This window comes from Notolabrus celidotus, chromosome 19, assembly GCF_009762535.1.
Source record: "Notolabrus celidotus isolate fNotCel1 chromosome 19, fNotCel1.pri, whole genome shotgun sequence".
Classification (NCBI taxonomy): Eukaryota; Metazoa; Chordata; class Actinopteri; order Labriformes; family Labridae; genus Notolabrus; species Notolabrus celidotus.
Genome location: NC_048290.1, coordinates 17338214 through 17362737, shown reverse-complemented (window position 1 = coordinate 17362737; position 24524 = coordinate 17338214). Strand labels below are relative to the sequence as shown.

Genomic DNA, 24524 nt, shown 5'->3' with positions numbered 1-24524 from the left:
TGTAAAGGAAAGAATTTATTAAATCAGGTTCAAAGGTCAACATAATAACACAAAAATAGCATTTCTTTAACTAAATAAAAAACACAACGTGCCGAGATGTTTCAGACATGCCGATCGAACATGATGCAGAATTTAACACTCGTTTAAAAGCAGAGTGAAAAGACTGCACAGTTTCACTTTGGAGGATTTGGTGGGAAAGCGCTGCACAGCACAACACGAGCATGGTTTATTATTTCTTATCTTTAACTAAACAGGCCGAATATAATAAACTGAACCTGGAGACGATGATGAAGACGAGTGCAGATTGTTGTCGTGGACCGACTGTGAGAGGAAACAAAACTACTGAGAGATTTCATGCAACGATTCTTGAGATATGGTGACAGAAAGCCTGTACATTTTATTTTGGATGAGCTGCTGTAACTTTACTTTAAAGATCCAATCCTTCTCATAATGAGGATATTAATAATACTGGTACTTATTCATAGAAATAAAACATTTGGCTTCAAAAGCAAACTGAGAAAATACCCAAAGTGGAAGAAGGACCCATGGCAAAAGATGTGGAAAAAGTCAAACAGTCGTCATCACCTCACTCAGCGGGTCAGGATCCAAACTCTGAGGTAAATTCAAGCATCAATGAGCACACCTCTAATCCACCCATCAATCAAAAAGGAGCCTGAATCAAACTCTATCCATTATATAAATAAAACAACAAAAATACCAAGATGCTCCAAAGTCACAAAAGGTCGTCCACAACATGCTCTGCATTAAAGTTATGGATGGACCTACAAGCTGTAAAGACCACATGCGTGCACATGTGGGAGTGCGTGCGTCAGACTACGGTGGTGGATTTCTGCTACGGTTGTATTTGCACAAAAGGATGTCAGAGGAAGGGGAAGCTGTTGGTTCCAACCGTCAGGGTTTTGGTCTTTCCGTCGTGTGCGGGGCTTGGGTGTCAAGGCTTCGTTGGCTGGATGGGGAGCAGGCTACCAAATTTGAAGTGCTGGATCACGGGGAACTTCTCCAAACACTGCAGATGCAGGAGAAAGAAAGGAAGGAAGAAAGAAAGAAAGAGGGGGACTGGTTAACAAAATACAGCTCAGTGTGAGGTTGGTGAGTCCATGATTCAAGGGGAATATTTCCAGGTCTGAGCTGCTGCTAATGCGAGGACATGGTTTCTATAAACTGTTACAAAGCACCTTTCATACATTCAGGCAAGCAGCCCAAAGTGCTTGACAAAAAAAGACAGACAGGGAATGACAGCAATAGGTTAAAAAATCAATAAAAAAATCAATACAATAAGATAAGATAAATACCAGACAAAAAAAACCAAACGTTATAATAAAATAAATCAATACATATCAGAAAACTAAAATAAAATCATCACAATAAATTCAATAAAAAAATCAGGTAAATATCAATAAAATAAAATCATTACAACAAAACAAATACAATAAAAACAGATGGATATCAATAAAAAAATGCATTACAATAAAATTAAGAAAATAAATTAAGAAAAATACCAGAAAATAAATTAAAATTAAAATTAAATAACAAATAAAAGAGTAAAAAAAAGAGGCTAAAACAAAGGCAATTAAAAGAAAAGAAAGCATACAGAACATCTTGAAACAGACCTAAAAATAACTTTTAAAGGAAGCAGAGGTGTTGTGAAGAAAGTTTAGTAATCTAGAAACAGTAAGCACCCTGACACACTGCTGTTAGTGGACACAGGCCCTAATTCAGCCTAGCTTCAGACATCAGTTATCTATTTATCAGTAAATGGTAAAGCGTAAGAAAAGTGATGAAGTTAGTGGAATTATGAGACAAGGTGTTGTCTAGCTTCGCCCCGCCCCTTTTCCTTCTAACATTAACACAGTGATGATTGGTCGGTACCACTGTGCAGTCCGTCATGTCTGTCGGTCAAGTTTAGCATGAATTCAGGACTTTATGTCTCTGTGATCGTCTGATCTGACACACAGACCATCGTAACAGATAAAAGGTGACCTCGGCATTCGCCTTTCATGACCTTTTAATCACAAGACAGAAGCTGCCAAAGCTCAGAAGCTGCCAAAGCTCTTCAATATGATAATTGCAAGTATTTAGAAAGTTGACAGATGAATAAAATTCACCTAAAAGGAAGGGAGAAGAGGTGTTCAGGGCTCTCAGAGGTCAAAATAAACAATAAAAAAGGGTGATAAAAGTACATAACATTCATCTGATGATCTTCTGTCACTGTTTAAGTAACCTTATTCTGCTAACAGGAGGACGAGGGGACTGTCAAAGCAGTGGTGTGGTTTGTACTTGACCCAGCAGGATCCCCAGAAAGTACAGATTGTACGCAGAGTGCAGTTTTGATTTACAGTCTCAGTCTGATTTCTCCTGCTGATGGCGTCATTGCAACACGTTCTCGTCTCTTCGTCTTTGAAATAAACTCTTGGTGAAGCCTAAACCCTGAAAATTAACCTTGACTGTGAGCATTAACTCTTTAAGTTCCTTCTTTCATAACGTCTGTGGATCGGCCCAGAGGAGGAGGAGGAGGAGGCGGCTCTTTGTGCGTTCAGACATGGACCCAGTTTCGGGGAGCAGGGTGGGGGTTGGTGGGTGTCTGCGGTGGGGGTTGGGAGTCTGTGCTGCAGAAACTGAACTCTGTGCTCAGTCCGTCTGTGCAGGGACACTATCGGTCAGGATCATCGGCGCTGGATCGCAAACATACACCTCAGAAAACTTTGGTCCAAGTCGTTAATCAATGAAAGTGTGTTAAATCCTCAAAGTGTGGTTAATGTGACCGATTCATCTTTTAAAAATGTCACACTGAGTTATATCAATGAGCTTCCTGCACAGTTTTCGAGTACTCATGAATGTCCCAACGACTTTGAATTTGTCTGATGATAATCCAAATTTTCTTATTGGCATAAAATCCAAAGCACACATCTCAAATAAAAAAGAAGTATTATGTAATGTGCCAAAATAAACTCCTTCTTCCTTTCTTTTACTTTTCTGATAATGTGCAAAACTGCATTCTTTCTTGCTGCCGGCAGGGGGTGACTCCACTTGTCGCAAAACAAAATTTGATTGTATAGAAGTCAAAGAGAAAATAGTCCTCCTTCTCAGCTGATTTTATTTGCTCAGTGAAGATTTACCTCATGAGTTTATGGTCTCAATTTTTAGTGTTAAGTCTTTTTTAATGGTACGATGTAAGAGATATCACCTGAGAGGAAGACTTAGCAGCTTGTTTCTCACCACATGTCCTAATATGGTCGCTTCCTGCTCTGAAAAATCATCATGAATCATCAAGTCATGAGGTCGTTAAAGTCTCATAGAAAGTAACAAACTATCAATAATGTCTGGGTTACAAAGCTTTATATGAAAATTGATGGCAGTAAGGGCCTGTCTCCACTGTCAGCTTTATTGGCACTGGCAGTGACCACAACCTCAATTTCAGAGCGTTTCTCATCTCCACTGAGTTTCCACCTTAAAATCTGATTCAAATGACTCTGTATGCTTCATATTTGCTTTCAGTCGATGTAGATTTACAAAGAAAACATCAAAACAATGTCATAAATCATGTACAGGCATTAGCAGCAGCTCTACACTTAAAGACCTGTAAATCCTAAACATCGAAAAAACAAGCGTGGATTAAAAATATGTAGGTTTGTTAACTGTGGGAACGAATTAGCAAGCTGTGTGCACAAATCTCAAATCCAATCTGTGCTCATTTTTTGTAAACCCACATACATAACCTTGGCATGAAGTTTGGTATATTCTTTTTTCTTTCTTGACCTGGTTTAGGGTGCTCTGTACGCTTTTGTGTGTAGGACACTGAGCACTAAAAAGGTGACTTGTGTGGTTTTCAGATAGAAAAAAAGCGCTGCCAAATCTAATGATGCTGTTAGTGGACACAGGCCCTAAATCAGTGGACAATTTGGGGTGGGCTACCTGCGATTGACAAGTTGTTTCCATAGAGCAGCCCGAAAACATTCTTCTTCAGTGTTTGGTTGTACCTAAACATATTTTGAGGAATCAGATGGTTTTTTTTCCAGCGACTACGTGTAATTATAATCCTATTTATACCATAGTCAGTGGAATAAGGGATTTACTTTGCCAACAAAGCCAATGCTAGAACAGCTCCAACTTAAAAGCAATGGATGACTATTCATCCTCCAAGCAACAAATAAAGTGGTGTGGAAAATAAGGTAAATGCAGAAGTGCAAAAACCTGAAGTTCCTCAAGCGTCCACTAGAGGCCCTCTGTCTAAAAACCACTGTAGTCCACTTTAAAATGTTTATACAGCAGAATTTAACACCTTTATAGCCTGGTGCTTGATAACTTTTGGTCTCATTACTTAATTTGAGACTTTTTATATGAGGCTCAGAGTTATGCATGATTAGCTTAATTGAGGGGCGTGGCTGATTTGACTGACAGGTGGCTGCAATACTGTTTCTTGATTTGCATTAGCATTTCCAATATGGCGATCTTTGGTTTCATAACTCTTCTACACTTTACCCAATGTCACTGAGACGACGTCCATGTATTACAGAGTCTGTGAAATGGTATTCTTAAAACACCAGTGGGTGATTTCACAGAGGCTATGTCTGCTTCTTATAAACCGTCTATGATAGGAAACAAAGGGATTGGATCTGAGGGCCACGGATGAGGTTCAGAAGTTGCATGTTTGGTCTTTTTATATGATATTCAACATTAAAAAAAGTGTGTAAATAAAGAACAGAATCAGTCTTTAGGTGTTTCAAACGTGTTGACTTCCCTCCAGCAGTCTGAGTTTATGTCCCTGCAGTACGTTATCTGCATGTTGAGACGTACAGCGACGTGTACACGATGTTGACTGTGATGAATGATCCATCGAGCGAGTTTCAAGTCTGTGCAAGTCGATCTTTGTACAGTGCACTTGAATAAACCGTGACCCACTGGCTGTCTGAAGACTGAAACAAAGACGGTGATAGGAAGGCGGAGACGGGCTTACAGTAAAAAAAAAGAGCTGAAGTTTTTGAAGGTGAGAGCTTCGTGTCAGACTTTAGTTTGCTGCTTTCTACTCTTCCATTGTTTCCCTGATTCTCTCACTTTACTCTCTTTCTTTCTGAAGTCGAGGCCTCAGACTCGCCTCTCGCTCTCAGACTGAAAACGTTGGATTTTGCTGTTCCTCCGTCTCGTACGACTCTCTGCCTGAAACCGTGTGTGGGGCCAGGAAAAGGGAGAGAGGAATGCGAGTCTGCTGATGGTTGCTCCAGGCTCGGAGGAAGGTCGGGACAGAGGGAGGGGTGAATTTAATGAAGGGAACGGCAGAGGGAGGGGGGAGGAGAGGGAGGAGAGGGAGGAGGGAGGGGGGGAGGCAGACAGCTTGGCCCCTCAGCTCTTTGGGAAGACTCACAGGCTGCTCTGGAAAACACAGGATGTGGGCATGCAGGCGGGGAGAACGGGCTTAGACATCCCCCCAACCCCACCCCCAACCGCCCACACACACACACACACACACACCAAAGCAAACACACACACACACACACACACACACACACAATTCCATTCTCTCGATCCTCTTAACCCTTTCCTGCCTCTCTCCTCAGCCGCTCTGTTCGGGCTTGTAGCTCCAGAGAACCCGGTCACAGTTGGATTTCAGCGGCAGAATGACTTCTTTAAACTCGTGTAAACAAGAAAGCAGTTTCCGTTAAAGACAGGTGGAGAGGATAAAACGAATACACAACTACACCTCTGATAGCTTCCTCGATATGTTTCTATTTAAGTGTGAGTTTAAGTCATCAGGAGGGAAATATAACTGAGATAGCAGGTCAGAGAGGAAAGTGAAGATCATTACGTGTACGGGTGTGTCTTCATATCTGAAATGTTCAGACTCAAAGAAAAATGTTTAAAACTGAAACAAAAAAAGTTAAAAAAATCCCAAACTTGGAGAATAAAGTGTCAGACTTATTCTTTCCTCAAAGGAGTATTCCGGACTTCTGCTCCTCACACACAGATTCGTTATAATCCCCATCTGTCGAGTGTTTCACAGCTTTTCCAAAAATAATCTTGGTTCATAAAAGCTTGCCTGAAAACGCGTATCACATAACCGTTATTGAAGCGAGGGCAGCTGTAAACAGGAATCAGATCGTCCACGCTGCAGCCGGTTGCTTAGTTGCAGAAAATATTTTGCATGGAGCAACAATGGTGAAAAGTACGAGCAGAGGTTTCTTTGTTTGGAGACGAGTTGGAACTGTAACTGTGAGTGAGACAGAAAGACCTGATCAAAGAGCGGGTCTGTGTCATCAGTCTGGGTTTCTGTGGGTTCAAACTAAACCACTTTTGGGGGTTTTTCACCTCCATGGAGAGAGACGGGTAACACAGGGAGAAGGTATTGGCATGCATCAAAGAGTTCAGGGCCGGGAGTTGAACCTTCAACGGGGGACTGTACATGGGGCGCATGCTGAGTCAAACTGGCGCCCCCAAAATCCAAGAACTTAGAAGGAAACAGGGTCAAAAGGGTTTCAAAGTCTGTGTTTTAGAGTTTCTTAAATGCTTAAGAGCCGAGAACTCAGAGTGAGCACAAAGGTTAGTCATGGAAATAGTTCTGGATTTCAAAATAAAAGCGCATCACTTTGGAATTGTAATTTTTTTGCTCAGAGTTTCTTTTTTCAACAGACTAAAACATATTAAAACAATATTTTTAGCCTATTAAACTTTGAGTTTCCTTAAGTAATTTCAAACCTAGAAATTATTTTTTTTCATATTGCACGACTACGTCATACCTATTTTATGTCTCCTGCACAGCAGAAAAACTTAATTTATTTATTGTAGATTTCTTCTCTGAATTGTTCAGTTTTTAGTGAACATTCAACTAGTCATCAATCATCATGATACAGCAGGTTGCATATATAAAAATACAATATACCTTATAAATATCCAAATTTCTACACTAAATATACCTAATTATGTCATTTAAACATGCCCTAAATAATAAAAAAGACTGTATGTTGCATTATGTAATGCTTAATGTATGAAATTTAATACAATTATTATTGACAGGTCTGCAAATAAATTGCCTTACATACCTGCTGTATGTTGATCTAGTAAATGGAGATAAAGTTGTATGTAGGCTGTGTCTATTTAAACCGCTCCACTCCACTAGAGACATGAAGAACCAGCACAGACATGAGGACGCTAACCTGCTGGAGGAGCTAGCTCTGCTAGTGGTAGACACTGTTTTCTTATCTTTAGATGAGTCAGAATTTCAATTTCTGTTCAGCTGCTTCAGAGCATCCCTTAGAAGAAACCCCAACAAAGTGTAACACAATGGGATTCAAACTCTACTGCCATCTAGAGTTCTGGAGGTGTAACTGCAGACTAACACAGTCAATCAATCAATCAATCTTTATTTGTATAGCGCCAAATCACAACAAACGTCATCTCATGACGCTTTTACAAATATAGGAGGTCTAGACCACTCAAAATTATGAACAGAGACCCAACTTCAAGACAGGGTAAGACTCAGGCTGACCCCACCTTAATCCACCATAAGCATTGCACATCGCAGTATTTAGCAAGTTACAGTAGTGAGGAAAAACTTCATTTTAACAGGCAGAAACCTCAGGCAGAACCAGACTCATGTTAGACAGCCATCATGCCTCGACTGAGTTGGGACACGCTCATAGCTGTGTATTCACCCTCAGCTCTGTGAAGCTCCTCTTCCTCACAGGGTTCATTAAGCCAAATGCTGACATCAGCATGCAAACACGCTCACAGTGATACTGCTAACATGTTGATATGAAGCAGATGTACTGTTTATCATGGCTGCCATGTTCATTAAGTGTGTGAGCATGCAGAAGTCATGAATGCTAACATTATGTATTAAGCATGAAATGCAAAGTACAGCCAGGATGAACGGGAATCCTTTATGATGCAACTATTCAACATCATATCCTTGAAAAGTGGATTTCTATCGTTTTTTTTTCACCTTCTGATGGTCTAAGCTTTTCCAGCGTCTTTATTTTCAAGTCAAGTTTGTAAATATTAAAAGCACTGATACTAAACAGACTCTTAAAACTTACACAGACTCCTTCTCCACCAGACTTTCCTTCAGGCTGATTAATGACTAAGGACTTGGACTGATCGGTGACACACAGAGAGAGAATAAATACAGGCGTACCTCGGCCTTGTACATTCTGATCAGACCCTGGTTGACTTTGGACCAGGAAGGAACAGCGCTGATGTTCCACAGCTGGTTGGAGTGTTCGGCAAACGGACCCGTCTTCATCTACAGGAGTGAAACGAGGACAAAGACGAGGTTAAAGTGGAACAACAGAGACGTTGTGTAACTCTGAGAGGATGAAAAAACGTACAGAAATGAAGCTTAATGACAAAGTTCAGATCAGGGAAACTCAAAATCACATTCTGCTGATTGAAGCCTCGTTCACACATGCACTCAGGAAATTTCAAGAACATTCAGGAGCTCTGTCTCTGAACTTTCAAGTGATGCTTGTTCACACATGTTCCTCACAGTGTGGAGTGTTTCCTGTCAGGACAGGACATGTAAAGCACGCTGGGAGAGCTGCTGTGTGATGTTTCCAATATGATGGAGGACGAAGCAGCAGAGACGTTACACTATGACAGTTTTTACATTTATATCAACGCTACGTGGAAACAGACGGTCGTCCAGACATCTTCAGAAGATTATTCTCCTTTTTCAACCTCAGATATTTTACTCATCCATCCCTGCCTGCTTTGTTCTCACATCGGCTCACCTTGACTTCTGAAGGACATTTACCATGGGGCTCGCAGGGCAAAGTCCGGGTGAAGTTGGGTCAAAATTTAATCTGTTTACGTTCACACATGCTGCACAAACTGAAAGTTTTTAGGACTTTTGTAGTTTCTCTATGGGAATGCCTGTATTTTTATACCCGGCACTAATTTCAAACACCTTGTGGTCTAGGGGCAAAATATAGTCTGTATAATAAATGTATCTAGTCTCCGTGAAGTCACCCGTCTGTTCCTGAAGCCGATCGTCGGCGGGTGCCATATTGGAAATGCCAAACTCAACCTAACGTCTGTCGAGCTAGTGTAAGGTACAGAGGCGGGCCTTTAGCCTTCTCGCTAACAGCTACAGTGTTCCCGCCTGTCAACCAAGTCAGCCACGCCCTTATTTGGTCAAAACTCGTAAGTTTAATATCTTCAAAATTAACGAGTTATAAAAATTGTATCCCCGTACAGTGTGTGCTGATAGAGAAATGAGCTACTCAGACCTAAACAGTTTTTTGAACCAGACTGTAAACATGTTTATTTCTGCTGCAAATATCGTCTTTTTTGAATGGGTGCGCATGTGGTTTCCTGTGTTCCTACAGCCAGCCTCAAGTGGACACTTTAGGAACTGCAGTTTTTAACACTTCAGCATAGGCTTCATATTTTAAGAGCTTTCTGAAAATGTGCTCAAAGTACACCCGCTAACAGTTCTTAATTTTGTCCCTGACAGTCTCAGGTTGTTATTCTAAGTGTCTGACAACATTACAGGTAAAAGTTTAAGGGACGCCAGTTAAGCTCAGCTGGGAGAGTAGAAGCCCCATGTACAGAGGCAAGGCAAGAGTCCTCATCCCACTGGTCATAAGGTCGATGCTTGGTCCTTGCATGACTTGGTGCATGTCACCCCTCTTTTTCTCCCTACATTCCCCGTCTCTTTCAAGCTGCCCTATCAAAATAAAAGCCTCCAAAAACCTGAAACAGCTGTTACAAATCTCCTTTAAAACCCGCCAGAGTCCTTTGACAGAAACTGTGATTTTGTCGCTAAGAATGCTTGAGCTGCTCGTCTAAAGGCTAAATCGCTCAGGTGTTTTTGAGTGTTATGGTGTTTCAGAAATCTTGCGTTGGATCTGATTTGAAAGTAGCTACCTGGAAAGTAAAACTACCGCTTTCCAAATTGGATTCTGGTGCATTGGAAGAGAGTGATCCATCATCTTCCTCTTTACCACAAAGGTCCATCTTTGCAGGGATCCTTTCAGTAAATAACAATCTAAACCTGACATGTAAAACAAACACTTCTTTTAACAGACACACTTTGATCGGCAGCGTTTGCAGCCATAACAGCCTATTCCACTGCTGCTGGCTGGACACGTCGTCTGGGATGCAGTGACGCTTTTTGTTACCATTTCTAATTCAGTCCTTAAATATGGAACAAACAAAACAAAGTTTCCCTCTGAGTCACAGAGATGCTTAATCATCGCCTCACTCCAGCCTCTTAAAAAAGTCTATTAAAGAATATAAATCAAAGATCTACTCGGGTTTAAATCTTTCAATATGAAGTCTGCATGATTTAAACAGGAAAGTTGTGATTAGTCCAAGCATCATTGAGTCCCTCTGCAGTCTGGAAAAGTGGTTTCTGGATGTTTTGAGTGTCTTTGCTGATGAGGCTTTGGTCAGCCTGAGTTGAGTCATTTAGAAAGGAATCCAGCGATGACCCATATTCATGGAGGAAAAGACATATATTCTGCTAACTGTGACTTTTAGGGAAATAGTGAGCTCATTCACAGCGAGGGGGTTTAAACCGTGAAAATGGGTCACCAGGAGAATCTCTGGTTAATGACTAATTCTGAACTTTCTGCTCAATCCAGGAACAAATGATAAACCTTTAATATCCAACACTGGATTAATGTTTAATGTGTTTAGTGTGCAGCTAGTGAGCGTTTCTCTGGAGCAGACTGGGCGTGAGTGTAAAAGGACGATCTTGGGCTTAAAGTGGGAGAAGAACCCAAAGATAACGCTTCATTGATTCAGCCTAAAACCTGCAGTGGCACGAGATGAGATGAGATGCATTTCCGCGTTCCTTGCTCTCAAATCTTTGATTTTAATTTCTACAGAAGCCAACAGAATCAGTTTGTCATGAGCTTGTGACTTTGCAGTTTTTGGCTTGGTGGAGACGAAAACAGAGCGAATACTCCATAAAAAACTGAAAATATTTCCTTTGCATCCCAAAAAAATCTGAGATCTTATGACAACGTTGTGAAAATGATCTGTGTGCATACAGATCTGCAAACATGACAGAAAACACTGGTTTATGCACGGCCAGTAGTTGGTGATGTAACTTTGTAATGGCGCAACACAGAAGAACAGCAAGCGCTTGTGCATAGAGGCGTTCTTCAACAGAGTGTTGAGTGCAAACAAACGTAGTACGCATGTGTGAATGGGGCTGTGATCTCCACATCTTTGCAGCATCAATGTATTACCAGCGTAGACACAGAAGGGGTGGCGTTTTCAAAAGAATCCTCTCTGAAACCCTGCAGTTTCAAAAGTTTGCATTTTCAGGCTCCCGAAACGTTGCTTTCGTATAAAAGGAACCTCCAACAGTTTACAGTTCTCTATTGAACATGTTTCTGTTTAAACAGCCTCAACAAAATGTTGAATATTTTGCCCATACATGCCAGAAAAACAACTTAATGTGTGCTTTATGCGTGCATTATCATGCATTTACTAACACTTAAAATGTAAACTTTAACGGTAATATAATGTCTCTGTATTTTGTAACAAATCAAAAAATATATATATTTAAGTTGCATTAGCTCTCAGTTTTGGACCAAGTGGGATCAGAAGCTGCAGAAGTAAATTCAGCATTGTGACTGATTTAAAGCTCCAGCGAGCAACTTTAGGGAGTTGTGTATTTCAGTATGCAGCACAAAGGCGTCCAGTTATTCGCTCCTTTCAAACAGGCACTGCACTCCTAATTCCCCCCACTGTCTGGATGAGCTGCAGACAGACACCTTTTTTAACCCTGACTTTATCTGTTGTTGCGAAAATCTGCTGTAATCATGCTATTGTTCTGAATTTATTTCAACCATTTCAAGGCGAAATATTAACGTCAAAGTGATTTCACATTGCATTACAGCAGCTGGACGCAGAATCCTTCACATGTAGCCGACATGTACCTCCTCAAAAATATAATTAAGCGTCAAAAAGAAGCAGAATTTTAGCCCTGTGATTGGTTCGATGGGTTGGGTGATGGGTAGCACTCCTAATTATTGCTTTTTCAGTGCTCTTACTTCAACATAATACGCTCAGTCACAATCGTCTCCTTTGAACAAAGATGCAGAGAATGTCGCGAGATCGGAAACTGGCAATATGACAAACAGAGAAATCACACTGCCAGCTAGTGGTTCCAGAGATCATTAGGTGTGCATGTGTGAACGGGGCTGACATAGAAAAAATAAATTATGTTAAAAATTCAATAAAATAAGATAAAATGTTGAATTAGGGTGGTAGAAGTTTCAGGACAGATTTTTTTTAATACGACCTGAAATAAATGTGATCTTTGAAATGTAAAAGAAAAAGAGAGGGAAAGACAACGCAAGAAGAAACAGACTATAAATAAAACAGGCCGGCCTTGTTTGTGTCGCTTACTCTTGTCTCATGACTCTGAATATTCTGCTTTAAGCCATATAAGCAGTGTAGTAAAAAACACACGCAGAACAAAAGGCCGACTGTTTACCAGCATTGATGGATCCTCGATCAGCAGCGAGTGTTTTTGCGTTCACTCAGACAACAAAAAGTGAGAGGAACAAAAGACGGAGAGTCACGCTAAGAGCTCACAACAAGAAAAACAAATGTATGAATTCATAAATGTATGAATGAATGAATCCCAGAGTAAAGACTGTTTTCCCACCATTTTCTCCCAAGAGGCAGAGGAACCCAAACCCAGACCCTGGGGCATCAATCTAGCAACCCCCTCCTTTTTCCATCCCCCAGTCCCCCCCGTTCCTCCCCCCTCACACGCTGCCTCAGACACTTTCCAGGGCCTCGCATGAGAACACATGGGGGAAGGGCGTGGAGGGGGAGGAAAGGGGGGTGGAGACAGCCCGTATTCCCTGGAGGAAGGAGTGATTCACAGCAGCATGTGGGGAAGGAAGTGACTCATGTTCAGGACCGAGCGCACACACACATGTACACACTCACACACGCACACTGGGGCCTTGTGTGTGGATTAAAAAACTGAACTTAAAGTAACCACATGTGTGCGAAAAGGAGGGAAACACTTCAGCATACATATCGAGCGCTGCATGCTAACAGCAAACAAAAGAGGAAAACAAGCCTGCAGGAAATCTGAAGAGGGGAAGAAAGTGCCTCGGAGTGTTGTCATGTTTACTCTGCGTCATCCAGTGAAGAAAAATAACATGTTTTCATAATCAGTTTAACCCACATTCACCAGCACAGGGATTACCTACTGAACTATCACGCCTGAGAACTGTTGCCATGGTCGGATAAATGTTGACTGCAACTATTTTTAACCTCTGTTTTTTTTTTTTTTTTAAAAGGAAATCTTAAAAACTAAACGTAGAACAAATAAAACGTTTATTTCTCACAGAAGCGTCCTGATAGAGAAACTCTGCATCCTGCATGAGCAGTTCATGCTAACAGACGAAAGAAGAGATGATGTTTCTTCTCATGTTTGCAGGAGGTTGCTGGGTGACAATAATAAGATCAGCAAACACGCTCATCTTATAACGTTTACAAAATTGATGTAAATCTCTGAAGTTTAGTGGACGGATCAAGGCTGTAACGATACCAGAAATTTGAGCTTTGACGTGATATCAGTGAAAATTAAACAATATTGACCTTTGGTTCATTAAAAAAAACACACCCCTGTGCACCCTATGTGGTTAGTTTTGTTGGTTTTGATGGAACCTGCACAAAGTACTGATACAGAAAGTCACTGAACAAAGACCAACATGTGACAGAGTGTTCACAGTAAAGAAAGGCAAAATAAAGAAACTTTTTCCTGAAAATAATGTACCACCAAAATAAAACACTTCCTCTGAATTATTACTCATAACCCTGTACCTGCAGACAGTGTGCTTTTCGGGTTTTATTTTAATCATGTTCTTACTAACTCGGCCGTCGTTTAGCGTCATTATGTGCAGTCTAGTGAGAGTGCAGAGCAGATACACACTACACTCTTATGTCCCTGACCCTTGAATGTTTTCTGTCTATATGCAACAAACAGAAACGTAACGAATGTGTGTTTATTAGACACTAAGAGGACTGAACGCTCGCCAGTATTTGCCGACCTGTGAGTGAGGAGAGTTGGCGGTGAATTCAGCCTGAACTAAACCAAATCCAGCACTTTCCTGCACGCTTTTCAGAGATGTGGATGTGTCTTAAAGTTATGTCAAGTGTAATTTCTGTCAAATATTTAGAGATAACTTCTCATATTTCTGTTTCGTTGCTTTGCTTCCTTTTCCTGTGCTCGCAGCAGCTTCAGGTTGAAAATCTGAGTGTTAACCTGTATTTTGTTCAAAGGTTTCATTACTTTCTATCCCATCAGGGACAAAAATAGAAAATACATAGTATTCAAAAAAGTATCAAACTTTTTCACTACCTATTCTGACATTGCTCCCAATATTTGGAAATCATCCTAACTCTGTATCCAGAAAGCTTTTCCCCTTGGAGTTGGTTCCGTATTCATCAGACAAAAACTCAATGTCACAATATTTTTCAAAAGATGAAGCTGAGAACTAAACTTTCTGAATTTCCTCTTTCAACAAAACTCTGATTATTCTCAACGTAAAACAACAAGATAGTTTTTAATACAAGTGGGTCTTTGTAAGGACCTCTCAAGATACATAAGTAATGATAATCTGCAATAATCTGCATCTTTTACTGACATTTTACAAGTGAAGTTGGGAAAACCAACTTGAGTAATTGAGTCTTAAGTATGCAGTTTAAGGGGAGCTAGTTTGGCCTGGTTGTTACATCGTGCACCCCATGTACAGACGTTTCAACCTGAAGCACTTTGCTGCATGTCGGTCACCCCTCTCTGTTCTCAGTTTCCTGCTTAACCACCTTCCTGTCCTCTAAATAAAAGCCCCCAGAAACATTTAGAATATATTCCATATCAGTTTTTCTTCTGATTTATTTGAACATTGGGCCAGTCAAATATGTATTTACATATGTTGAAGAATAGAAAAAGTTCAACAGTGACGTTTGTTGAGAATCTTCAACCGGAGAATGGGGGAACTTTATTCATTATTACGACTTTAAACTTTTTAGTTTAGAAGAACCAAAACCTGAGAGTTGATGAGGAGAGGGACTCTGGAGGCTTTATTTCCCTTCTTGACTCAACAGCAGCATCCTCTCATGACCGTGAGGAGGAGGACGAGGTCACACAGAGGGAGGAGGAGGAGCAGAGGAGGGAGGGAGGGAGGGAGGGAGGGAGGGAGGTGGTGCCTCTGAGTGGGACGGAGGAAAAGGATGTTGCTGCTCCACCAACGCCCTCCTCTGCTTCCCTCCCCTCCTTTTCCTCCAAAACCGAAAAACAAAGCAAACAGTTCCTGCTCTGGCTCTCCACCAACACAATCCATCTGCCTTCCCCCGTCTTCCCTTTCCTGGACCAAACCGCGTTCAGCTGGGCTCCAATTTAATCCAACTGCTAAATCTGGACCAAATCTGGACAATGTCTCCATGAGCACACTCGGTACTGTTTAGACACATGTAATAAGTATCACTGTGTTCATTCTAAACAACATGTCTGATCATTTTAGACCTATTGATCGATTTTTAGGCTAATATTTAATTTATATTGGCTCCATTTTGGTCTCCACCAACTCCTGAGAACAGCAGCAGAGAGTCCAAAATAATAAACCTGTCTGAAAATTCCTTCCTCATTCATGAAAAATCAAAGATATCCAAGCCTCTTTGTTGTATTGATTACTGTTTGAGACCCTACGATTAATATTCTGACGCCATCATCTTGTTTTTTGGAACCAGAAGTGACTAGAGAGGAGTAAGCTGTTGAGCTGAGGGCATAAATATTAAATAAGGTGCTAATTTTGAACTCCCGAGAGTGTCTTCTGGTGGTGGTACAATTGACTAATCAACCTGTCAATCACAGTAAGCCCCGCCCTGACTCCTCCCCCTCTTCCTGGTCTCTGTGGCCTTAAATGAGACCATCATGCCGTGTTGAAGAAGAAACTATAGATTGAGATCATGAACTTATTAGGGATGTTTACTGAGGAAATAAATCAGCTGAGAAGTCGCATTATTTTCTCATTGACTTCTTTACAATCAGATTTCTTTTTCTGCAACCAGTAGAGTCGCCCCCTGCTGGCCGTGAGAAACAATGCAGCAGAGTTGTTTTTTTGCTTTATCTTACACACTGTACCTTTAAATGCTACACACTGTACCTTTAAATGCTACACTTTGTGCCTTTACATACTAAACACTGTCCCTTACACACTGTGCCTTTAAATACAACACACTGTACCTTTAAATACTGCACACTGTCCCTTACACACTGTGCCTTTAAATACAACACACTGTACCTTTAAACACTGCACCTTTAAATACTGCACACTGTCCCTTACACACTGTGCCTTAAAATAATACACACTTTACCTTACGCACTGTGCCTTTAAATACTACACACTGTACCTTACGCACTGTGCCTTTAAATATTACACACTGTACCTTTAAACAGTACACACTATACCTCTAAATACTGCACACTGTCCCTTACACACTGTGCCTTTAAATACAACACACTGTACCTTTAAATACTACACACTGTACCTTTAAATACTACACACTGTACACAATCAATCTTTATATATATATCTCCGAATCCCAAAAAACGTTATCCTCAGACTCTTTCCAAACAGCGCAGGTCTAGACTGAACTCTATGTTCAATTATTAACAAAGACCCAACATCAAGACAGGATCAGATCCAGTCCCATCTTACAGACAGGACTCAGTCTGATCTCATCTTAATCCACCATGAGCAGAGCACTTTGCAGCATTTAGTAAGTTACAGTGGCAAGGACAAACTACCTTTAACAGGCAGAAACCTCCAGCAAGACCATACTCATGTTCGACACACATCTGCTGATTATTTTCTGTGTTTTTAAGTGAAATGAGTCAAACTGAGCTGTATGTTTGACTCTTCTTTCCCTCCCTGCTTGAAGTCCACTCCTTTTTCCACTATGTGGCGATGTTGCACCTCTCCACTGGTTTGCAAACTGTCACTAAATACCACAATAAGAAGAAGAGAGACTGCATCTTTTTGTTTGTGTTTACAGTAAGAATCAGCCAGTTAAAGGATGCATGTTTGAAAAATGTGACTCAAACTCAGTGCCACATTGTGCACAAGTTATTCCTGTTGTTTTAAAATAATATATAAATAAAAATTAGATGTGCACAGCCTATTTTCACTTAAAACATCCGTCTAATACTGTTTAAATCAGAGCTCTAAGACTGGAAAGACTGAACCGGGTCCCTCAGGATGCTGGAGACAAAACCTGATTAATGAACTGAGATACAGAGACTGCAAACTGAAGGATAGGTGTCTTTTGGAAGGTCATCATGAGCTAAAACTTATTCAACAGCATTCATTTGTTCCATTTTTAATGCTACAACATTTTGTTTAGTGCAACAGAACCGTAGTCTGGACTCAAATTCTGCATAAAGTATGATAAAAGTTCAAGTTCTGTTAAACCGTAAGCATATAAATTAAAATAAAAGTGTTAAATTTAATCTTGTGCAGTGTTTAATGTCCCACCTCGTTAATAAACTTGATGCAGTCCAGGAACATGTAGTCCTGGTGATGCTCGTTCACCACCCTCTCGTCTATGAAGTGCCGAGGCTCCAGCGTCGGGTGATCTGAGGGGAGGAACAGGCTGTAAGTGCACGCGTTCACCACCAGGTGTCAGTATTCACCTTCACATGAAACCAGATCAGCCTCTTCTGCAAACACTGAGGAGGAGGAGGAGATCTGTTTCTGCTTTCACTGCAGAGCTTCAGTTTCACGACATGCATCCAGAGCGAGTGATTTCATGCATGCACCTGCAAACTGCTGCAGGTGTTCCTCTGCTCATTACTATAAACCCTGAGTATAAAACGACTCCGCTCTCTTAAACTCTTATATTTTAGTCACTACAGTCTTTAAAAAGGCGGAGCAGCTTTCAGAGAACCTCTTGTTTTAAAGGTTTAACTGAGTCTGCGTCTTACCTACAAACTGGGAGCTTCCCCAGATGAATGGCAGGAACTGGAAGTCGTCCAGTCCCCACACACCTTGACTTCCAGCAGGCTCCATTCTGTAAGTTCTCTGCAGCTTCCTCATCACCATCAGATACCTGCAGAAACAGAACACACAAACAGGTAGTTAAACACCTAACATATCAGGAGAGGTCTTTCATTCATGCAAATAATCGCTGTGAAGCTGTTGAGCTCAAAATGACTCCAATTAGGCCACCTTCAGGTAATTACATGCAGTAATTCTTTAGGATGACTTTTGGACAAAGATCTTGCTTTGTGGATCTCAAATTCAGCTGAACTAAAAATGAAAATGTAGAATTCTGTAACAAGCATGAAAGGCTTATTTCCGACACTACCTTCAGTGGAGCTCAGGTGCAAGTTCCTCATTATGCAACACAGGGATAAAACATTTAATTAAAAAAAAAAATCACTACTAAAGGATCTCTTTCAAATGGACTCGGACTTAAGCAGGCGTAACATTCAGTTACACTCCAGACTCAAACCTGCTGATTACAAGTTTTTGAGATGAATTAAGAATAAAGATGTAGATTGGGCTTCTATTTCAGAAATAAGTCGTCTTTTTCTTTTGCTGCAAAAAAAATACTTGTTGCTGCTACTTTCACGCCTCTGATTGATTATGGTTGGATTATGTTTCAGTGCATCAGCTCAGTGCCTTCATTCTCGACCTCTGAAGTTCATTGCAAGTCTTAAGTCTCTAACTCATTACTGCCCCCTGTATGCTCAAATTGGCTGGACTGCATTGTCTACCCATAGACTACATCACTGGCATGTCCTTGCTTCTCTCTTATTTATGTGACTTTATTCTTTTAAGAAATATTGGAAGCTTCAGTCTCCGCTCTGTGACCCAGTAACAAAACTTGTTTTTGCTTTCTGTCCTCAGAGCGTCTTGAGACGAGAACAAATATTTTTAGATACTCAGGTCCTGCAGACTGGAACCTGCTGCAGGAGAGTTTGGGTTTGAGGGAGTTTGTCTCTTTAAATCAGATTTAAAGCAGATTGAAGACATTGGATGAAGATGCATCAGCTTGTAGATGCTTTGACTGATGACTTTCTGTCATGTGATCCGTGAGATGTTGTCATGTTTTAGAACTTTGTGTTGTTTGTCTGTAACTTTGTTGGAAGGTGCTGCTGCCGACCCCGGATAAGCGGAAGAAAATGGATGGATGGATAACAATAATAAAACTTCTTCTCCTCCGTGTTTGTAACATGCATGCAATATTTGACTCTGCTGTATGCAGTGAAGGCCAATTTAAGACACTTCCTTTATTTTTTTGCACCAACAGCTGCAGCTTGTTCCCTATAACCACTTTGCATTGTGGCATTGTTAGCAGGCAGAAGTCAGAGTCAGTATCAGGATTATTTGGGGCACATAACATTTAAAATTGAGACACAAAAAGAGAGTAAAAAATGTTGTACATAAGCAGGAAAGGTATGCTTGGTTCTCTAACAGAAGGATGCACAAAAGTAGGATTTTCCAGATCCGTTATTTTGGTATCTTTCCCGACTTTTGAGAGTGGAAAAGCCAACGATTGCTTACCGAATTAAACCAAAACGCAGCAGTGAACTGGGAATGAATTTGAATACATAAGAGTCTGCAGACCCCATAAAGACAATAACCCTCTATATATTTAAAAAAAAACAAAAAACCTATTAGATAGATATACTTTGGTACCATAAACAACCAACCATCATTGGTTGCAGCACACTTCAGCAGTTTCCCCTCACCTGTTAAAAACTCTAAAAACAATAGCCAGCTGATCATCGATTCGGAGCGCCCCGACCTTACAGAGGCAGCAGAGGAATGCAGCGAACGCAGCTTCATGACCTGAGGAGAGAAAACATGAACTCATTAAAGCTCATCATCATACTCTGATCGAACTGTGATAATGATGTTTATGTCTGTGGTGTCAGGGTTCGGTCTCACGTCTTTGAAGGAGACGCCTTTTAAGAACTAAATAATGGAAGGGGTTTAGTCGGCTGATTGCTGAGTCACAGCCTGACTCAGAGTCTGTGCACACAGACAGGTATAAAGGCTCACACCTGAGCACAGAGTTTCAGCTTCCTCCCTCTGGACGGAGGTTTTCAGTCCCGAGGTGCAGAACAAAGTGGGACAGAAATAGCTTTGTTCCTGCTGCGAACATGAGGCTGAACAGGACGTAGCAACAGAGCATTTTTATACTTGCTTTTACTGTCTTTTTACTCCTTACTTAAATATTTATCTGAGTTATTTTTATTTATTTAATTTATTGATATTTCTCTCTCTCACTTCAGTTCTGATTGGTGGAGCTGTGAGTCCTCTGCATCATGATTTAACAGTTTTTAATCCTGATTAAAATCCTGACTTAAATCCTGGAAATGCTCCTCCAAGATCCAAGATAGTCACTTCTTTTAATCACTTCTTAAAACCCACTTTTATGTGGTGTCATCTTCTTGATGCATTTTATTAACTTTTATAATTTCTAATAAGTATTATAAGTATTTTCCCTCTATTTACTGACTTTATGGCTTTTTATTTAAATTTAAATTAACATTTTATCCTCTTCACTTCCTGTTTTTGTATTTTAGCATTTATTTATTCTGCTTTTATTCATTTTAGCTGTTTAATTTAAAATATTTTTATCTAGTCTAATATTTATATCTCTGGTTTGCTTTTATTTCACCCTATTTCTTTTCCCTCTAACTTCTTTTCCTCCGCCCTTCTGGTCTCAGTTCATCTAGTTTGTTCTTGTGTTTTCCCGGGTTCTTAAAGATTCTTATGATGTTTGGGTAATTATGTTGTTAAGGTTTATGAATATTTAAAAATTGAGTCAATAAATAAATACTAAAAAGCGCTGGCAGCACCTGTTCTTTTTGTGTTTGGTTCCTTTGTTTGTTTTGCTCATCTGTCGTTAAAGTTGATTTGTTAATAAAGTTATTATATGATCACCTGTCCCGTAGTCTATCCTGGTGGAGTTCCCCACAGACTCTTTCAGGTAGACGGCAATCTCTGGAGCTGCGGCACTTTTATCTTCAGGGAGCAACGTGGACACCAAGGCCTCTGCTTCCTACACCGAGTACAAAAGACACAGCGTCATGAGACACCACAGCAAGGCCCTCACTGTTTATGAAGACTGTTTAATATCAGCATCATTCTAACTGTGTGGACTCACCTGATCCAGCTTGCTGTACCAGGTTCTGTAGGCCTTATTCCCAAACCGGGATGGTTGGTCGACGGGAGGCGTCTCGTTGATCCATCGATCCAGAGTCTCCAAGAGCTCCAATAACTTCTCGACCGTCTGTAACACGAGCATACAACAGTTACAGACACGGCACTGAATATAACATCCATCATCACTGAAGGGTCAGTTTCTGTTTTGGGGTTTCTAGTTTGAGAACCCTGCTGTATCTCGACCTGGTCTGAACTCTGACCTGAGACAACTCCTGAACTTGTAGATATCACTGCTGTCTTTAAATCAGGTCTTAGCTGAAGAACTTTAACGGATGTATGGAGGGCAGATATCACTGATCTTCACTTTTGATCGGGATAAAGTCTGGGCAAACATTCTCTTGGCATCCAGAAATCCAGATCATCAGCAAATACATCATAAATAAACAATATTAACTATTTTGTCGCTCTATGAGGTCAGCTCCAGGTTATTTATGTAGGATGGAAACTCGTATTTAAAGATGAGGTCAGAGTGTTCATGTTCAGATGAACTGTAAAAATAAAGAGTGCATTAACGTACCTCTGACACCTTATATTCACACGTGAGCTTCTTCCCTTTCACGCCTTCGTTCAGGGTCAGGACGAAGCCCATGTAGTCAGCGTACGCCTGCAGGGTGAAGAGAAGGGCTCAGGACTCACAGAACTCATCTCAGCTGCACCTTTCTGCATCATATTGTGTTAAAACATTTGCAAGCACGCGTTGAGAGAAGCACAGAGAGCCACCCACCTGAGACCTCTTCCACTTGCCCATGTCAGGCACCATGTTGATCTCTTTCTTGGGGACCATGAAGGGGTCGCTGGATGGGACTTCAGCCGCTTCATCTTCAGGAGCAGATCCTTCAAAAGTTTCAAAAAGACAGTTTGATATACAACATAATGTTAAAATAAAAACAGTTTACTGTGTTTTAATTCTAACGCTGGTTGATGAAAGAAGAACTAATCAGAGATGCCAATTTGAGTTGCAAATACACCGATCAGCCATGACATTATGACCACTGTGAGGCCTCTATCAAGTTAGGTCCAACACAGTCCTGATCCAATGAAACCTGTACTCCTCTAGACTTCTGAAGGTGTGCTGTGGAGATCCTTTAAGGCCTCCATGGATCATCCCACAGATTTTGGATTGGACTGAGATCTAGAGACCAAGTTAATACATTGAACTCATCAGACCTCCTTCTTTCATTGCTCTGAGGTCCAGGTCTGATGCTCTCATGTCCACTGTAGGAGCTTTGAGTGGTGGACAGGGGTCAGAGTGATCTGCAGCTCCACAGCCAGTTCATCCATTCTCCTTCTGCTGTCCTCTTCCTGTAGGTCCTGACCCCTGCAGACCGGGGACACCTGACCCAGTCATCTAACCAGCACCGTTCGGTCCGCATCAAAGTCGCTCTCATCCTCACACTGCAACTTCAACGACGACATGTTCACCTGCTGCCTGACGGATCCCAGCCTCATGAAGAGATGATCACTTTACCTGCCGGTCTGAATGTCACGGCTGATAGATGTACGTGAACCCAGGACTCATCCTGTGTGATTTTAATCCAAAGATCTCCGATAGAAACAACCTGAATCACAGATTATTCAGGATGCAACCAAAAAGTTTCATGAAAAGTAAAACTGTGATGCACACTGATGTTTCACTTTGATAGAGGTGTTTCAAAGGGGTTCATTAGGTCTGACTCTGTATACTATAGCAAAACATTTCTTTGTTGTCACAGGATCCCAGGTGTGAGACAGCATGTAGGCTTCCTCGTCCTGGTTCACTGTCCTCTGGGAAAACCACATCATGGACCGGGAAAAGACCCAGTTAATCCACAGAGAGCAACAGATACCAGCGCTGGATAAGGGAGGCTGTAGAGATCAGGAAGCCGGCCCAGAGGACAGTGAACCCGGGTTGAGGGGTTCATCCTCATGCTGTCCCAAAAGTGTCAGACTACAGGGGGCATGGTCTTCCTGCTGTATCAGATAGGACGACGAAGTTTGTAGTCGAAGCATGTCAAGGTGAAAAAAGAAAAACACACTGGTCTAGTATTTAATGTGGCTGAGAGTAAGAGAACTGGATTTCATATTTTAGCTTGGACACAAGATTTTACAAAGATTTAAAAAAAGAATGAAACCATGTGTAAGTCTGTATTCTCAGTTTACAAATCCATGCACAAAGATCATAATCCATGCCAGCTGATTAACAATCTGTGGGACTGGAGAGAAGAGAGAACAAGAAATGGATCACTTCCAGGGTGCAGATTACGTCCAATTTATCTGGATTAAGAGTAGATTAAACGCTTTATGAAGCTGAGGAAAGTCCAATGCAACAATAAAGCGTTACTTTACCCATAAACTCAGATGGATTAGACTCACTTGGCACTATGGAAGTGGTCTGTTACAAATATATGCCCACAGTATACGACTAGGTATGGGCTTTTCAGGCAAAAACTCTGTTTGATTCGTTACAGCTGACTATCAATCGATGAATCGAATAGAATATTTTAAAAAGTGAGCAGCTTTCAGATGACCTGCAACCACTATCAGGCAGTTATATCAAATTACAACCAGGGGGTGTTAAAAAAACGGGAAAAAACGTTTAAAAGATGAGATTACAGTTGCATGAACTATTTGATTATTAGATTTTAAACGATTAATCGACTACTCGAACATCAAGACTCATCTTCATTTACAGTATCATCAAAACATACGTCTTGTTCGATCCGTTTTCTTACTTTCAGCTGCATTTATAATCATTAAAAACGTGTCTAAATAAACCCTGGAGCTCTAAATGTCAGATATTTCTATGTATTTTAATAACAGAGTGAAAAACAATGCTAACAATCTCCTGAAAAATCCTCTCTACGTGCTAACTCATCACCCAGGAGGATAAAACACACAATGTAGAGATAAAATATAATCTGACAACATGTTTAATAAAAGAAAACAGGGGTTAAAGAGCAGTTTAAAGACATTATAGTAAACAAACGAGCCCAGTAGCATCTGAAGTTCTCCTGATGTTGATGTGAGCTCAGCGCTCCTCTGCCTTCTACGCTAAGCTAGCACAGCTAAAGGTAATCCGTCACGTGACCGATCCACCTGTTTGATGCTTAAGTCTCCTGTCTTTAATGAAAGAGGTAAAAACTGGAGCAGAAGTTGCTCCAGCTGAGCAGAAGAACTGAACTGTCTTTACCTGACTGCTGCTCTGTGTCCGCCATGTTTCACACACTACTTCGTGGGTTTAAAAAAGGAGGTTTAAAACAGCCTGAGCTCATTACTGCCACCTGCTGGATGAACAATAAACGACATAAGCGG

At 40.9% G+C, this 24524-nt stretch overlaps 1 protein-coding gene across 1 annotated transcript; it reads right to left on the bottom strand.

Moving 5' to 3' along the window:
- ptpa (protein phosphatase 2 phosphatase activator) lies at window positions 1-24496 on the bottom strand. Its single transcript, XM_034709091.1, has 10 exons — window positions 24403-24496; window positions 21958-22067; window positions 21751-21837; window positions 21175-21300; window positions 20952-21069; window positions 19751-19850; window positions 17978-18102; window positions 17529-17629; window positions 8147-8254; window positions 1-1027 (listed from the first exon to the last, which is right to left on the bottom strand). Exons 1-10 carry the CDS (start codon window positions 24425-24427, stop codon window positions 953-955), a joined length of 975 nt encoding a protein of 324 aa, XP_034564982.1. The 5' UTR covers window positions 24428-24496; the 3' UTR covers window positions 1-952.
- Window positions 24497-24524: the final 28 nt, after the last annotated feature.

What these genes read in the sequence shown, in the direction of transcription:
- ptpa (XM_034709091.1), bottom strand. Translation starts at nt 24,427, where the DNA reads ATGGCGGACACAGAGCAGCAGTCAG. An exon ending in GCAAGTGGAAGAGGTCTCAG is followed by an intron (nt 21,838 to 21,957) that starts GTGGGTGGCTCT and finishes TTCACCCTGCAG; the next exon opens with GCGTACGCTGACTACATGGG. An exon ending in GGGAAGCTCCCAGTTTGTAG is followed by an intron (nt 17,630 to 17,977) that starts GTAAGACGCAGA and finishes TCCTCCCCTCAG; the next exon opens with ATCACCCGACGCTGGAGCCT.